Genomic DNA, 13662 nt, shown 5'->3' with positions numbered 1-13662 from the left:
CAAGACGACCACTGCCTTGCTAAAGAAGATGAGGGTCAAGGTGATGGACTAGCCAAGCATTTCTCTAGACCTAAACCCTAATGAGCAACTGTGGGGCATCCTCAAAATGGATGGTGGAGGAGCACAAGGTCTCTAACATCCACCAGCTCCGTGATGTCATCACGGAGGAGTGGAAGAGGACTCCAGTGGCAACCTGTGAAGCTCTGGTGAACTCCATGAAGCCCAAGAGGGTTAAGGCAGTGCTGGAAAATAATGGTGGCCACACAAAATATCGACACTTTGGGCCCAATTTGGACATTTTCACTTAAGGGTGTACTCACTTTTGTGGCCAGCGGTTTAGACGTTAATGGCTGTGTGTTGAGTTATTTTGAGGAGACAGCAAATTTACACTGTTATACAAGCTGTACACTCACTACTTTACATTGTAGCAAAGTTTCATTTCTTCAGTGTTGTCACATGAAAAGATATAAAATATTTACAAAAATGTGAGGGGTGTACTCACTTCTGTGAGATACTATACATGTACACATATGAATATTTACATTTTTAATTGCCCATATTTTAAAGATATGTCATAACAGCAAAACCACAAATTCAAATTTAATGATTTCACTCAATTCGCCTGTTTTAACGAAAAGCAAAGATGCCTGAAATCTAATTCATGAAATTACTGAATATTAACATTATGAATTATAATTAAAACAAAACATAACACTAATAACATGCCACTTCTGTGATAATCCTGGTGCCAATCTAACCCCAGACTTCTAATTTTATATTTTAAAATAAAAACTATATTTTTTCTCTACAACTCCAAAAGCATTAACGTCTGCAAAAAACTTACGTCTGCAAACCCCTTATTAACGGACACAAAAACTTTGATGTGCGTGCATTTGTTGAAGTTTTTGATAAAGTTTTCACTCTTAGCCATACAATTATATAATCCATAATAATATATTAGATACACTTCTAATCAATTCAAAACAAATGCATCATATATTATTTTCATATGACAACCTGAACCCAAGTATTCCCTGTGGAAACATCCTCATCATATAAGCTGGTCTGAACTCACCACTCATGTTTCCTCTCCTCTAGAGGGCGACAGCATTACTGAAGAAAACACAATCAGAGAGAGTGTAGTCAAGTGTCCCTTTTTATTAAAGAGTCAGAATGACAAGTCATTTCATTGCAGTCAAAACAGACAAGCCCAGGTATCTTGTAAAAATGACTCTTTTGATACATTACAAAATAAAAGTCAGGGCAAAATAGAAAACAGACCTAAAACATCTATGTCAGCCGGACAGGTGTCAGAAGAGCCATCAGAAAGACACATGACCTGAAGGAGTTCAGTCTTTCTTCTTCAGCTCGGTGTAGGACACGCCGTCACGGGCATAAGAGAAATAAATAGAGAACCCTTTACAAACACAGAGAAGAGCATGTCTTTCTCTGAGGTATTTAAAATAAACCATACGCTGAAAAAATAAAAGTTACACAGCAGAGAGATGCTGGGTCCTTATTTCATTTAGAAAACTGAAAAAAAAAAAAAAAAAAAAAAAATCCATCTTAAATCACCACTTCTGCAATTGTGAGAAAGGAGACTGGGATCTTGCTCTGGTCTGAAACTAACAAACATTTCTGATTGATTGTTACATATGATTTCATTCAATAATTTTCTGGCCATTTCAGCAAATAATCCAAAAACATAAAATATTACAATGCATACAAGATGAATCTCAACAGAAAACATTTGGATATTAAGAAACTATTAAGATATTTTCGAATGTTGACATTTTCATGACAATTAAAGCACATCCCCCCTCCAGCCATTAGACTGTTTTGGTTTATTCTCATTACAGTATCAAAATAATTAAAAAAATATGATTGTTTAATTTAAATCAGCATAAATTAAAGGCAGTTACATTAAATGTGTTTAATAGTAATGAAAATGTCACAATGCAAAAAACCCTTAATTGTTCTTAAAAATATATAGGCTACTTATTCTTCACTGTGAAGGTTTTTATGGTGAGGATGAACATGTTCTTGACGGGTTTCAAGAGACTCACCTCTATATGCACAGAAAATCAATGATTCCCATCAGAGAAGATGGGAAACTAGTTCAGATACAGAGCGAACCCACAATCCCTTTCTACTCAATCCAGTCTCATTTGTGGTCTGTATAGGTACATTTTAATACAAAGCCACTGTAACATCATAACCAATCACCTGAACATGCACACCAGCATACCGTCACATTTGTCAGAGAATTCATGAAAAGAAGGCTTAAAAATCTAAAGTGCCAGCACAAATAAATGTACATCAAATCTGGAAAACATGGGGAAAAATCCATGAGAACTGGCTGAGCTGGAGAACCGAACCATCATGTGCACGAGACTGTACATCAGGGTCGAGATCCTTCACTCGCCATTTACTGAAGTATGATGCGCTTTTGACTGTTGATTGTGATGGATTGTCAATACATTCTCTTTTCCTCTAAAATTACATTGATATTCAAGGCCAACAATAATATTTATGAAATGTGTATAGGACAAAAAGAAACTGTAACAGTAATAATTACATACATAACGTCATCACCAAGGAAAACATCACAAAATGTATGTACAAAGGAGCTAATCATACTAGTTAAACCGAGTCAATCTGAAAATAACACTTTAGATCACAGATCTTTCATGGCAGTGAGAAGAAATTCTTTTATGTATATCAAAATTCACAAAATGCCCCGCATTCGGAATATTCAAAATACATATCAGAAATTGTTTTTGTATTTTTTTTTTAAAAAAGGTGGTGACATCAATAAAATATTGCTTTGCCGTGGTGTTGAATTTAGTTGTGAACTGACAGTGCAGTTGAAGAGCCCCTTCAAGGGTCTGAGAGATTTCACTAGAAAACTACAGTGTGAATCAAACAGATCCAGGATCAGGCTCCTGTAATAAATGCAGATGTCTAACATTACATGTTCATGAAACGCTGTGGACCGAGACTAAAGACTAAACTGATACTCCTCAAGAAATAAAATCTGCATCTTTCACATTAGCTAATCAATCATAAAAAATAAAAAAAATCTTATAAAAAGTTATGAATATTAACAGTATCTTTCAGCAAAATAAACTTTTGAAATATTTGTGGTAAATTAAATTTATGACAAATTTAAGAGGAAAAAAACAAACAAACAAACAAACAAAAAATGCTTCACTTCAGCCTCATTACGTGTAATATATAAAATAAAACAACAACAAAATCAATTCATCAATGTCAATGTTTTCAAACAATCATAGGCAGAAGATTTATTCTCAGCTTTTTGTGAATGAACTGTCCATTTACCACAAAACATCATTCACTAGAGATTCAATGCAATGTTAGTTGGACTGATTGTTTGTGTGAAGAAATGAAAAAAGGAAGACTTCACTGGATGCTTTACTTTACTTGATAAACATTGAGAGAAACTATACTCAAAAACATCAGAGACAGAGCCACCTTTCTTGGCCAAATTGTTGGACTTTTGGAATTTTTCACTAGCCTCTGTGAGTGAAAAATAGAAAAATACAGGAATATGTTGTCTATCAAAAAGGTAAACACTCCATTATTCACTATATCTTATGAATAACATTGTTCAGATTCCTGGTTTTCTAACTACACCACAGTCATTATTCTGTATTTGGTCCATATAAATGTAAAATTTTGTCTGTTTATTTCAGTATCTGTAGTTAATGAAAATAAAAAAAATGAAAATAAACATTACATGACCCCCCAAAAACCCAAGCTGAAACAGCTGATTGAGACGTGATGAAATAAATTGGTAATTGGATGTCCAGAACTTACAAAAGTACAGTGCAACTTACTGTACAAAAGGATGAATGAAAAGAAAAACACACACACACACACCCAAAACAAACGGTTAGCCACTTTCCCGCACCCCTGAGCTAAGGGACGAAATATTAAGGAATAAAAACTGATTCATTTTGATTCAGACCAGCACTTAATCGATCGTATTTTGTACCTCAAATCTGATACTCATAAACATCCAGCAGGAGGAGACAGAGTTCAGATATCTGTCACTGGCACTCAACGATCATTTAGTCAAATACTGAGTAATACTGCTGTCAAGCATCGAGCCCATGCAAATACTTACTTATGAATTCATAAAAGGCATCTACAGTCATGAAACAGAAAACAAAAGATGTGGACAGTGAGAGACTAAAAAAAGAGAGCGCAAGCCAACTGAGGAAACCGTTTCGTTCCGTCACTGGGACATTTACACATATTTTCATCCCATATTTAAAGAACATGCACAGTCGGTCAAGTATCACTCGCACAAATAGATCACCCAATGAGAAATGAAATAAGTGCTTGGCTTTCAAGTATTTGTTTTACCAAAAAAAAAAAAAAAAAAAAATTCCCTTCAATTTTATCTAAAAATAATCATAATAAGAAAAGTTCCCGATCTCAAAGTGATTGAAATGATGCTGAGGGGAAGAGAAAACCAGCAAGCATAAAGTAACCAATCAAATGTCATGGATACCAGGTGGTAAACTTTGCAATAATGCTCTGCCCTCGTCCTCTTGTTCTTGGGGATGTGTAAGATGGGCTCAGTCGAGTTTCTTCTGAGGAACGTGGTGGTCGCTCGGGCTGAAATCAGCGCAGAAGCCGTTGACGTGTGGAGGGGAGCTGCTGCCGAATCCTGCATTGTCCGAGTAGAGGAACTGCTCAGCGAAGTCAGGATGTTGCTCCGCAAACTCCCTAAAGCTCTCTGCCACGAGGTGGCATCAGAGGAACAATAATAGTCAGAGGGGGAATACAAACACTCATGCAGACTCATACTCAAACATGCAGTTCAAATGTTTCTGTTAAGCACACCTTATGGAAATTAAACCAAAAAACAAAGCAGATGTCTTTAAAGATGTTAATGTTATCCATCCCTAAATGACACCAGAATGAAGCACACTGCTACTACTACTACTACACTAACCTGAATACATTAACCAGCATTAAGTCACTGTAAGGTGGCACGATTTGAGGAAATAATCTAATTGTGATTTTTCTAATAAAAATAATATTAAAATAGGATTTAAAAAAAAAAATCATAAAGTAATCTTTCATAAAGTTCGGAAAGGTTGAAGCTAATAACAATGACATTCACGGGCTTCATTCCAAGATATGCACCTTGAGAAACACGCTTTATTTGATGTTTTGCTTTGCAGTGTGCGGTCTCGCCCGTCTGTACGATCATTTTTATCATTTGGAACACTGTGAGCTTATATATTAAAAATATGAAACTCACTGTCAGAAGGCTGCTTTCAATTTCAAATGCTCAAGTGTGCTTTGCGAAGAGCGCTCAGTGTAAGTGGTTAATTAAAAGTACATCTCAAAATGGTTTTATGATGCAAAAATAATGTAAACAGTCAGCTGTCTTAAGGGATTAAACAGAGAGCACAAACCACATCTTATATTTCATAAGAGATCTGTGCATTAGTGTGAATGCAGCTTATTAGTTTTCCTGCTGCCTATGATGTCATCAGTAATGATCAAACAGTAAAGCTGAAAAAGAGAAAAATCCCTCACAGCTCTTGAAAGTACTTATAATTAAATCGTTTTTAAAAATTAATTACATATACAAGTCGGTAAACAATTTAATTAATAATAAAAAAAGTAGATCAAGAATTGTTTTGGCATCGGATCATGACTCCTTCGACTCCCGGCGAAGGGTGAATTAATGATGCAGATCTAAACTGATGCGTCAACTAAAAGCGCTAAATCATTAGAATAACGTCAATGATGAATCATTCACAATGAGACAAGGTACAAGAATAACGAAAGCAAACCGAGACTTGAATGGTTCTCTTACCAAAGGTAATTTTGCCAGTGTCTTCATCATCGATGGCTCTGAACAAACGGTTGACTTTGAGTTTTCCAACGCCCAGCGCTGTCCTCAACACACACATCAGCTCATTCTCTGTGATCGCACGGTCCTCTTCTGCCTCAAACATCTGAAAGCAATGCATACATCTCTGCAATGATCAATTACTCCAGAAAACTTGGTTTAACCTATTAGTTTTTAAGAGAAATCACACACCTTGAAGGCCAACCTGATAGTGTCCAGTGTTTTTGCAGGCCGGCACACCACAGAGAAAGCGATCACAAACTCTCGGACATCCATCGAGTTGTCTTCATTCTACTCGGGGAGAGAAAAGACGTTGAGTATGAGAAACAGCTAATGTATGAAAAGATTATGCAAATTAATTTCACACCAGGCAACTAGATGTCTGTTGTTTGATATATTTCACTTGCCAGTGATTGAGTTAGAGACTAAAAATACATTTAGGACAGATATATTTTCACTATGTGTCATGTATTACAACCGTTTTACACTGGTTTGGCAGGAAAGAATGTGTTAACTCATTCATGAGGCTGTAGAAAGAGCCATTCAATATTCAAATAAAATGAGAACACAGCGAATTGGACCTCAGAAAGATACATTTTCCCTCTTTGCAGTGCACTATTCCCATTGATATCAATGGATTCACCACATTCTCAGCTCTTTGCTTACAGTCTCTTGGCTGAGAGCACTCTCTCTTGGTTTCTTTCTCGCACGCAAAGAGTAAGAAAGGGACAAAATCCTTACAGAATTTGCCTGGAATAATTATATTAGCTTTTCTCATTAAACTAAGCCTTTAAGACCAAGCACTAATGCGCAAGCATTAATTTGTCAGAATTTCAAAGAGAATGTGTCAGTCTGTCAGAATTTAGTGTGTTTTATTAGTAATAGTAGAAGTATTATTAGTAGTAGTATTAAATCTGTTTTTTACAGAAATGTTGAATAATGTCTAAGACATACAGTACAAGCTCATAATTCTCTAACTTCTGTTTAGTACAACAAATGCACTCATACACGGTTGCCACATTTTAGTTCATAAAAATGCTCAATTGACTGATTTTTCTGTTAGTTTAGTTGTTATACTTTCAAGTCATTTTGTAAAGAGAAGCTGATTTGATTTAGAATGTGCCATACATAGACAGGGTTGATGTATTAAAAGTAGGGATGCACCTATGTATCGGCCGCTGAAATTTATCGGCCAATTTTTGCTCAATTTACAACCATCGGCATATCGGCTTTAGCAGGGAAAAGGCAGATATAACAAGGCACTGAGCTTCATAGCCTTATGACTGTTGCGTAATCCTAGCGCTGTCTGCGCTTTAATGCTAATCAAATAACAAAAGATCGCACACTATTCTTGACTAAAAATCTTTTGAAACTTTCCTAAGTGTAGCGGACCCCATCCGAATAATGACCAAAACTTCACTGATGTTTTATTAAGTTTATTCTTGTGTCCGTTTTCACCCCAAAAACATCACCATAAGAGCTAAACTAGAAGTTCCACATTACTCTCTCTCTCCGTTGCATTATCATCAACATACCGCGAATTACACAAAACACTTATTACAACTAATAGCAAATAAATACATACAGATCTTATGCCCTTTCAGGGGGTGCTTAATAAACTGAAACTTTAAATCTGCAAAATATCTAACTGTCATAGAACACCTGTCAAAATAAGAGCCCCACCAATATTAAAATGTATACAAAAACGAATTAGAAGATGAATCATAATAAAGTCTGTTACAAAAAAGGATTAATATGTATTTAATTTATACAGTGAATAATATGCAGTGCTATTTTACATTTGTTTACTTTATTTCTGTACCTGAAAACTATTAAACCTACCTAAAAAGCACTGTTTATTTCATATATATCTTTGCTCAGTTGTATTTATGTAGGCCTGCTGAATGTTAAATTGACCCAATCAATGTTCATTAGAAATTATTTGATGATGCAGCAATAAACCTGCTAGTATAATTTAAAGCTGCAGTCCGTAACTTTTTTTGTGTGTTAAAAATTTACCAAAATTTTATAATGAGAATATACAACATGAATCCATTTTCCAAACCATGTTTTTGTCTTAGGCCATCCTTAAAAATATTCTTGTTTGCTGTAACCCAACTGACCCTGTCAATTTAGGACCGACTCAATTTTTTAAAATTTTTTTGCTTTAAGTCCGTCCGACTTGCCGGTTGTAAATTTGCATTAAGACAGACCAATTTTTTTTTTTTTACTCTTCAAACAACTAATACAAAAGCAATAAAGTAATATTAAATTATATTTTAGTAAGTAAATATATAAATAGCCTAGGCCTACATACAAACGAGGGCTACGTTCTTTCTTTTAAATAAAAACCGCCATCTATGTTTACACTATTGGTTAACGGATGTCACACTATGGCCGGTGCGTTCGCTTCGTCTCAACCCGTTGAGAGACGAGACGTGCTGAAAGATAAAATAATTACATGATTGTGATAGCCTACGTATATTTCTCTGATTTCTTCAAGCCGTCGTATTTACCATGTTTACTATGGTAATAGCGCGCATAGTCTTGGTGATCAGAATCCACATCGGATCACAAACATAAGTTATTTAAAACACTTGCTGCTGTCTGAAAGTGAGTTGAGCTAAAATTATTTTAAAAGTCTTTAATGCTGGTGTTAGCTGGTAACCTACATGTAATCATCCGCGCCTCCGTCTCCACACACAGATAAACTCCGCCTTTGCTCGTAACCACTCCCTCCTCAAGCCCGAGCTGGCCCGCTTTGGATCAAGTTATTCGGCAGGCCGAAAAACCCGGGCCGTTGGCCCCGACGAAGCCCCGATGAGGCACAATCAAGCCCCGGAAGTGACAGTGGAAACGCGACTGGCCCTGGCACGCACTAGCACGCCCACTTTAGGCCCGACAGTGGAAACACGGCTGCGATCGAAGGCACGGGTTGAAAGACCCAGTCAGTGACGTCACGATATGCTAATTTGTTTAAATTCATACCTACGTAATCACCATCACCAAAATTGTATTTTTTTTTTTACATTGAAACTTGAAAAAAAATATATAGACCGACCTACCGACCCTTTTTTTTTTTTTTTTTACTGTTAATGCAAACCAAAATATTTTTAAGGATGGCCTTATCCTGAATCATTATGTTATACTTATAATAAGTGTTTATATTCGGACTATTTCAGACCAGACTGGTAGGACTCGCTGCATAGTATCACAGTAACTGCGTGACTCGCCATAGACATACACGGAGAAAAGTAGCTCCGGCTACAATGTTCCTCTGCAAGACGCATGCAGTTCTGTTTATTAAAAGGTGTTTTTTTTTTAACTTTGCTGATTTAAAACATGATCAAAATACTGTCTATTTTGATGACAAAATTTCAAAACATAGGAAGTGACAAATATCGGTATCGGCCAATAATTGTTTGTTACAATTAGTATCGGCCCCAAAAAATTCTATTGGTGCATCCCTAATTAAAAGCCAAATAATTTACCTCATCAAAGAGAGCAAACATGTCTCTGAGCACATCTGACACGGGCAGGTTGAGGAACTGGGCGAAATCCTCAAGACTCAGTCTCTCGCCCTGGAGTTTACGAGCCCTGTTCCCATAATCCTGCAGGAGCTTCTCTGAGTTCTCACGCTTCAACCTGAGATTAAACAGTTACACACTATCAGCACACAGATGCAGGAGCAAACCTTATCCAAACCTGTCATCATCATGGGATTCACTCACATCATTACTCACAGAAATGGAATAAACAGTATACAGAATTTGGACTAATAAATCAAAAAGTAGGTCTGTACAACTAATCAAATGGTGATATGGAGTGCCTGTGAATATTAAAGCGACTGCTTTTGAAATAGTAAGTATGCAACTCAAGCACGTGTCTGCAGTCTCGCTACATGAGGACATAAACTTCTTCTCCAGAGCTGCTCTGAGAGTCATTTCACCAACAGTTTAACATTTTATTTCAGAAAACTATCGTTCGACGAGACACACAGGAACTCAAAGCTCTTTACGACAACCAAAATAAAATAAAAAGAAATTGTGACAGAAATACAGTATATTTCTAATGTACAGTACATTAAAATGTTCTTCTGAAATTAATAACATTTTTAAAACTTGCATGTTTTCATTTTAACAGTACATTTCTGTTGTGCAGCACTTTGATAAAAAATACAAGGAATTGTTACATTTTCATTTGATTACATTTTAAAAAATTAATTGAAGTGTTAATGCCTTTATTTGATTACCAAAGTTTTGATAATAAATTTGTATTAAATCATAAATCAAAAAAATTAGACCTTTCAAAGGGCCCTTTTACTGTGATTTTTTAAAAAAAAACTTTTAATAATATAATTTCAATATTTCAATTAAACAGACATGCTTTTTGTTCAATAAAATTTTATCTAACCATTAAAACAGAATCCAGAAAAACGTATCCAGAAGGAAAAAAATAAACATAGGATGCTAACATTTTTTGTTAAACTTTGAATAAATTGTTAAATTGTTTCTATTCAGTGATGTAATGAGACTCACCCCAGACTCCGGACCAATTTTGCAAACTCCAGCAGACACGTGTCCACGGGCAGCCTGATCTGACCCTCAGCCATGGCTAACTGACAGTCTTCAAATGAGTAGTCGGTCACGGGGACCTTCAGGGCCCTTCACACACACACACAAAACACATCGGTGTTAGATACTCGCTCTCATTTCATTCAGGCACAAATTATTCTCTTCAGATCTGTTATAACTCAGAATACCACAAAAAAAAAAAAAAAAAAAAACAGAAAATAAGGGCGCATCTCAAAGCATGTGCTGTCACATTTCATCCCAATGTCCAAAAAATATATCTATATTTTATATTTTGTTTGCATTATTTACATGACAGTTAAACACATTGTACCCTCTCATCTCATAGACTTGAGTCTTCTGTAATTGTTCACTATATTGAATCTCATTAGAACATCATTACTTTAACTTCAGAACAAGGATTTTTATTTAAGTGGTCTAAATGAAGGTATTAATACCATCGTGCAATTCTTTCAATAATAATAAAATCTTTGTTTTTCCCTGCATTACATCATGAGAAATAGGAGGATGTGAGTGGGAGTACTGTCAATAGATTAATTTTTAATCGCATTAATCACACTTTTGTTGTTAAGCATACGCCATTTATCTTGCTTAACACCATTTTGTCATCATTTGCTATATCCAGCAAAGCAACCAACCAGACTGAAGGGCGATTCTCCCAAAACTGTATTTTTAGCAAGCTTCAAGGACCCTTGGAGACTCCAAAAGGACACCAAATAACTAAATGATATAAGGAGTCCATATAATGGTATTAATAAATGTATGCACACCAAAGCACCCATGAAAAAAAAAAAAAAAAACATTACAGACATTATACAGTGTATATGTGTACAGAGCAACAACAAAGAGCTTGTTTTTGTTTAAGAGTCAAGCTGCGATACTGAACAGGACCACATGGAGGCACCAAAAAACTCCTAAATCAACCGCCTTGATTTGACTACATAAACTTAAGATTACTAAACACTGCAAAGTGTGTATATATATATATATATATATATATATATATATATATATATATATATATATATATATATATATATATATATATATATATATATATATATATATATATATATATATATATATATACAAATTCAGACTTCTGGACAGGTCAAATTCTTACGATTAAAAAAAAAAAACTGACAATCCAGACACAGCAAGGAGAACTCAGATCTTACATTGCCATCAAGCGGCGCACATTGTGAGCGAAGAGCGCTGGATTCTTCTTCTCCTCCTCTGTGGGAGAGTATATGGGCAGATACTGAGAGAAAGAAATAGAAAACCAGTCAGCAGTTTCTTTCACAATGGAGACATGCCTGTTCAAATCCAGGTCAAGTGAGGTCTAGGCTTACAGACACAGCCCAAACACATTCACGACACGCTTCACTTCCAGCACGATTCAAGCTCCCGAGAGCGTGAGCGGGTAAATGAGGTCGCTTCACTCCCATAATGACAGCAGCAGGATTTACATGCGTCACCTTGTCCCTTTTTACCACTCACAATTAAAGCCACTTTATCACGTTAATGGCTTCTTCATGAAAAGAATGAGTCCAGAGAATTTTTAGGACTCTCAATTCAATGAGGAAGACAAAGCCATCAGCTCAGGAACCACTCTAAAACACAGCAAATATACTAATATGAGTACTCTACTGTTAATATTACTGCTCATAAGTGGAGTTAAAGCATCGGTCACATTTCTAACCCTGTTAAATTTCAGCTCATGTAACTCCTGAATGAACGACACCTCATGTGGCAGGTTTTCCCCTGAAAGACCATAAAACTCTCACAGACAGAGGTAGACATATCTAGAGATCAGACATACCAGAGTTTACCTGAATAACCCACAAGACCCCAGAAACTCCCTAAAAATGGTCCAACATTCCTGCAAATCCATATTAGGTGCCATGTGAAACCAGTTTTTATAAAATATTCTGTTTTGCCGTTTTAATGGTTAAATTAAATTTTAGTAAATCAAAAAGCATGCCTAAATGATTTAAATCATGAAACTTGTATAAATTAAAAAAATTCAATATAATTAAAAATAACAAAAAAAAAAAAATTCATAAATCATATTTTTTTTTTTAAATAATAGGTTCCTATAACATTTTTTTTCAGAAATTTCTCTACTGTGTTTGAATTTTCTTGATTTATGATTCATTACAAATTTCTTAATAAAAACACTGTAATCAAATGAAGGCATAAAACAACAATTTCATTAATCTTTTAAAATGTAATGAAATGGAAATTCCTTTTAATTTTTGGCAAACAAAGTGCTGCACAACAAATATTTACTGTTCAACGTTTATTTTGCCATGTTGTAGTGAAGAGATTCTGTGTGTATCCTTCGACTTTCTGTGTGTATCCTATCCTATCCGATGGGGTAGTTTTTTTTTTTTTTTTAATAAAATGGTAAAATGTTGGTGAAGTGACTTCATGTCCTCATATAGTGAGACAGCAGATGTTGAAGACACCACAAGCGTCACATGAAATTGAGTATGTGTGGTAGACCAAAATGAGACACATTATTTAGCAATCTTATTGCACTTTAATATTCACAGACACTAGGCCATATCACGATTTGATTAAGCCATACTGATAATTTATTTATCCAAAATTTGCCAAATTCCATGACATTCCAATTTATACACTAAATTTCACTTTTATGACTGGATCGATACTGATAAAATCCACTACAAACACCGCAGTAACCCCTCAAAAGCACCCAGTCTCATGGCCTCATGTCTCCAGATGACAAATCAAAATTTGGCTGAAAGAGACTCACCTCAATCTCAAACTCATTGTGAAGCTGACACAGAGTCAACCACAAGATCTTAAATCTGCAAAAGAACAAAGTTACACTTAGTGACGTTTCTTGATGTTTAACATTTGATTCATTTCTCTTCTTTATAACAATGTTTAGTTCTAGAGTTCTGCATTTCAGTCTGGTGTTAATAATTTGGTAGTAAAGATCCAGCTTGATACTCATTTTCATATAGTACTACAGCTATGAAGGCTGACAAGACAGGCACGCAACCTCTGGTGTGAAATGTGGCACTTACGCTCCAGGCCCCTGCCACGTCCAGGTAATAGTGTCCTATCATGGGGAAGAAAAACATTAATCCATCAAAATACAGCTCTGTAGTGGAAACATAACCTTATGAAAGCTTGTTT

At 35.5% G+C, this 13662-nt stretch overlaps 1 protein-coding gene across 1 annotated transcript in view; it reads right to left on the bottom strand.

Annotated features, from left to right (window-relative positions):
• Nucleotides 1-1155: 1155 nt before the first annotated feature.
• Nucleotides 1156-13662, bottom strand: part of LOC137030272 (lysophosphatidylcholine acyltransferase 1) — a 52083-nt gene continuing 39576 nt past the window's right edge. Inside the window, exons 7-14 of the mRNA XM_067400487.1 lie at nt 13551-13585; nt 13274-13328; nt 11670-11752; nt 10438-10563; nt 9391-9544; nt 6092-6190; nt 5864-6005; nt 1156-4768 (exon numbers count right to left, since the gene is read on the bottom strand). Of these exons, the coding sequence (XP_067256588.1) occupies nt 4608-4768; nt 5864-6005; nt 6092-6190; nt 9391-9544; nt 10438-10563; nt 11670-11752; nt 13274-13328; nt 13551-13585 (855 nt within the window). The 3' untranslated portion in view covers nt 1156-4607. The remainder of the gene's footprint in view (nt 4769-5863; nt 6006-6091; nt 6191-9390; nt 9545-10437; nt 10564-11669; nt 11753-13273; nt 13329-13550; nt 13586-13662) is intronic.

This window comes from Chanodichthys erythropterus, chromosome 2 (assembly GCF_024489055.1).
Source record: "Chanodichthys erythropterus isolate Z2021 chromosome 2, ASM2448905v1, whole genome shotgun sequence".
NCBI lineage: Eukaryota > Metazoa > Chordata > Actinopteri > Cypriniformes > Xenocyprididae > Chanodichthys > Chanodichthys erythropterus.
Note: the sequence above shows the minus strand (reverse complement) of the source record. Positions and strands in the feature narration are given on the sequence as shown.